The 3002-nt window shown below is 40.9% G+C and overlaps 2 protein-coding genes across 2 annotated transcripts in view; one reads left to right on the forward strand and one right to left on the reverse strand.

Annotated features, from left to right (window-relative positions):
- Window positions 1–1099, reverse strand: part of LOC106812880 (adenosine 3'-phospho 5'-phosphosulfate transporter 1-like) — a 6164-nt gene extending 5065 nt beyond the window's left edge. The window contains exon 1 of the mRNA XM_014816878.1: window positions 817–1099. Within this exon, the coding sequence (XP_014672364.1) occupies window positions 817–821 (5 nt within the window). The 5' untranslated portion in view covers window positions 822–1099. The remainder of the gene's footprint in view (window positions 1–816) is intronic.
- Window positions 1100–1202: 103 nt separating this feature from the next.
- The window catches only part of LOC106812882 (proteasome subunit alpha type-6-like), a 14378-nt gene continuing 12578 nt past the window's right edge, over window positions 1203–3002 (forward strand). Inside the window, exon 1 of the mRNA XM_014816880.1 lies at window positions 1203–1310. Coding sequence (XP_014672366.1) covers window positions 1235–1310 — 76 coding nt within the window. The 5' untranslated portion in view covers window positions 1203–1234. The remainder of the gene's footprint in view (window positions 1311–3002) is intronic.

Raw genomic sequence — 3002 nt, forward strand, 5'->3', positions numbered from 1 at the left:
TGAAATAAAACCTTGACATCGATTATCAAACTAATCACAGGTTTTATATGGATTGAATTTCGACACTTGATTTTTCGATTTTTCGATGAAAGTGGTCCAGCTTGTAGGCTACATCACTCATTTTTGGGCGATCCCCCTATTATTTGCAAGAATCTTCTTCTTCTTTACCTTTTCTTGCAAATGATGAGGGGGTGACCCCCCACCCCACCCATCATTTGCAAGACATTTGCAAGATGTTTCTTTTTCTTTTTCTTCTTCTTCTTCTTCTTTTCCTTTTCTTTTTCTTTTTCTTTTTCTTTTTCTTTTTTCTTTTCTTTTTCTTTTTCTTCTTCTTTCCTTTTTCTTGCAAATGATAGGGGGGGCGACCGCCCCCCCTGCCCCCCCTGTGGCGCCGCCCCTGGTTATATATAACATATATTATATGTAACATATAACAGATGTCATATATAGACAATGGCCGTGTGTGTGCTGTAGCTGCAGCGGAGTGGTTCTTGCTGCCAGTGATTTTTATCCGTGACAATGAATGACATGATCTGATCAGTTTACTGAATCAGTGCCATTCGGCTAAAAAAAGGCTAACTACCTGGCTGTACCCAAGCTAGGTCACACACACCATGGCTAGCTATAGCCCTGGACGTTTATTCCTTAGGGACTGTCCAGTATAGAAGTAGAAGTAGAAGTAGACATGATGATGATAGACATTGTCACTGTGACCGACTGAGTTGATTTCAGCACGAGCAGAATCTTGAAAACTAAACACTAAAACAAAAGTAAAACAATAAAAATGTGAATAAAAGAGTGTAGATATACTCTTACCTCATCCAAGCTCTTGCCAATAGCTTGCTGTCAAAGCTTGTTATAATTAATCATGCGCGAAACTGCACAATGAACAAACGTATGGACGTTCAGTAAAACAGAAGGACTAGGTGATAGTAAATGAGAAGTTTCATAGAGTAATTTGGCCTCGCAACGTCCCCACATAGCAGTTTACTACGCACGTAATATAGTCTGATACTAATATTTTGTAGCATTATCTTGCCAGATAATGAAGTTTAACATATGTACGTATGTTTCCTATGATATTTATAATAAAATTTAGGCGAAATATTGTTACAAAGAGTTTAAAAACAAATAAAGATAATAAAAATATAGAGCCAATGAGTATTCATCCGCAGAAAATATTCCCGAAAGTCAATGCGAAAAGACCAACACTTGACGGTTAATAAATAGCAACATGTCGAGGCCCAGTAGTGCAGGTTTTGATAGGCACATCACTATCTTTTCGCCGGAAGGACGATTGTATCAAGTTGGTAAGAGTGTAATTTGTCTAGACCTGTTCGTCTATGCATTTGTTATTACCTGTATTTGTCTGCCATCCGTATGCTATTTTATAAACATGAAACCAACGTCCAGTGCAAAAAAGTACTTTGTCATCATTCCATTTCCACTAATTACTTGCCATCACTCAGATTCACTTCATTCAGCACTGCAGTCCTCCCGGCGACAGGCAGTTGAAGCGTCTCAATAAAAAAATAATGCTAAATAACCACGAAATTTATTTATTACCATGCTCTCGTTGGCTATGGACTTATGTCATGACAAACAGGGTGAATTGCAGTGACAGTGGCAGTGACATGTCACAGACTCACACCGACACACGTCACGAATTGTGAGCATTTACAGAACTCGGTGCAAATACAGTTTATGACGTCCCGTCTGGCGGCGCTGTTTTACACTACCGCCATCTAGCGCCAGATCTAAGAAACTATGGAAATGTATCGGAGGTACCGTATTGACGACTAAGCCAATTTATCTATTATCTAAGCCAGTATATACTGCGCCTAAGGGTGAGCTGCATGCATAAAGTGTATACGGCTTAATATTTCGATAACGATTGAGCGGACAATTAAATTTACTATATGTACATTGACATGTACATGTGTTGTCGGTCATCTGTGTGCGTGATAGGTTTAGCAAACCATATTTAGTATGAATTCGAAGCGTGTTTATATCATCCAAACGCTAGCTAAGGTTATAGCGCTATGCGGGTGTCATAAAGTGTATTCGGCTTAATATTTCGATAACGATTGAGCGGAAGAATAAATTTACTATAGGTACGCTCTGATACATTTCCATAATTTTTTAGATCGGGCGCTAGATGGCGGTAGTGTAAAACAGCGCTGCCAGACGGGACGTCATAAACTGTATTTGCACCCTCTGTGCAAAGAGTACATTGCACAATATTCTAATAAAAATTATTATGAAACTATGCATATTTATGAAAGTTATCAATAAAGATTAGGTCGTGGCTATGCGACCGGTTCCGGACAAGGAGCCGCTAGGCTACGCGTCCGGACATCCATCTCACCAAGAGCGGATAATACCTAGAGTGTACAACGGAAAAACGGGAAAATAGTGCTATTTCACGACTAACATTATTCTACTTTGCCTGCGAGTCTAGAATAATTTGATGGTATTGCATTTAAGCAGAATTCTTTGCTCTCTAAAACAAGACCAAACCGCTTGTCAATACGATACTCCTGAGGCGAGATATCGGCTCCTAAACCTCCCATCGCCACATGCCCAGCCAGCCATCGATCCAGCTTGCTGCACCATCCTAACACGCGGTAAGCATTTGGCTATCGGTTTCCGTCACCAACTTGGAGCGCTGATAATTGATGTCATATGCCCAAATTTGTACTGTTAGCTACATAGTAATGAGCTGCGTTGTAAAACTTGATGGAGCCGCTCCATCATGACGGGCGTTAGCCGTGCTAGGAAAGATAATGGAAGATAAGGGCATTAGGCGATGCCGCCCGAATGTCACCTAATGTAACCGAAGCACCGTCCATTCATAAATTTATCGGCGGAAAAACCGATATTCACGGAAGACAACGCTTAGCCCGCGTGTAGGATGGTGCATGAAGTGGATTCGAGGTGGCCGTTTGTGCATGTGGAGGGGAGGTTTGAAGCCGATATTCCGCTCTTGTCTCTCTCAACGA

Source organism: Priapulus caudatus, unplaced genomic scaffold (genome assembly GCF_000485595.1).
Source record: "Priapulus caudatus unplaced genomic scaffold, Priapulus_caudatus-5.0.1 Scaffold696, whole genome shotgun sequence".
Lineage (NCBI taxonomy): Eukaryota > Metazoa > Priapulida > Priapulimorpha > Priapulimorphida > Priapulidae > Priapulus > Priapulus caudatus.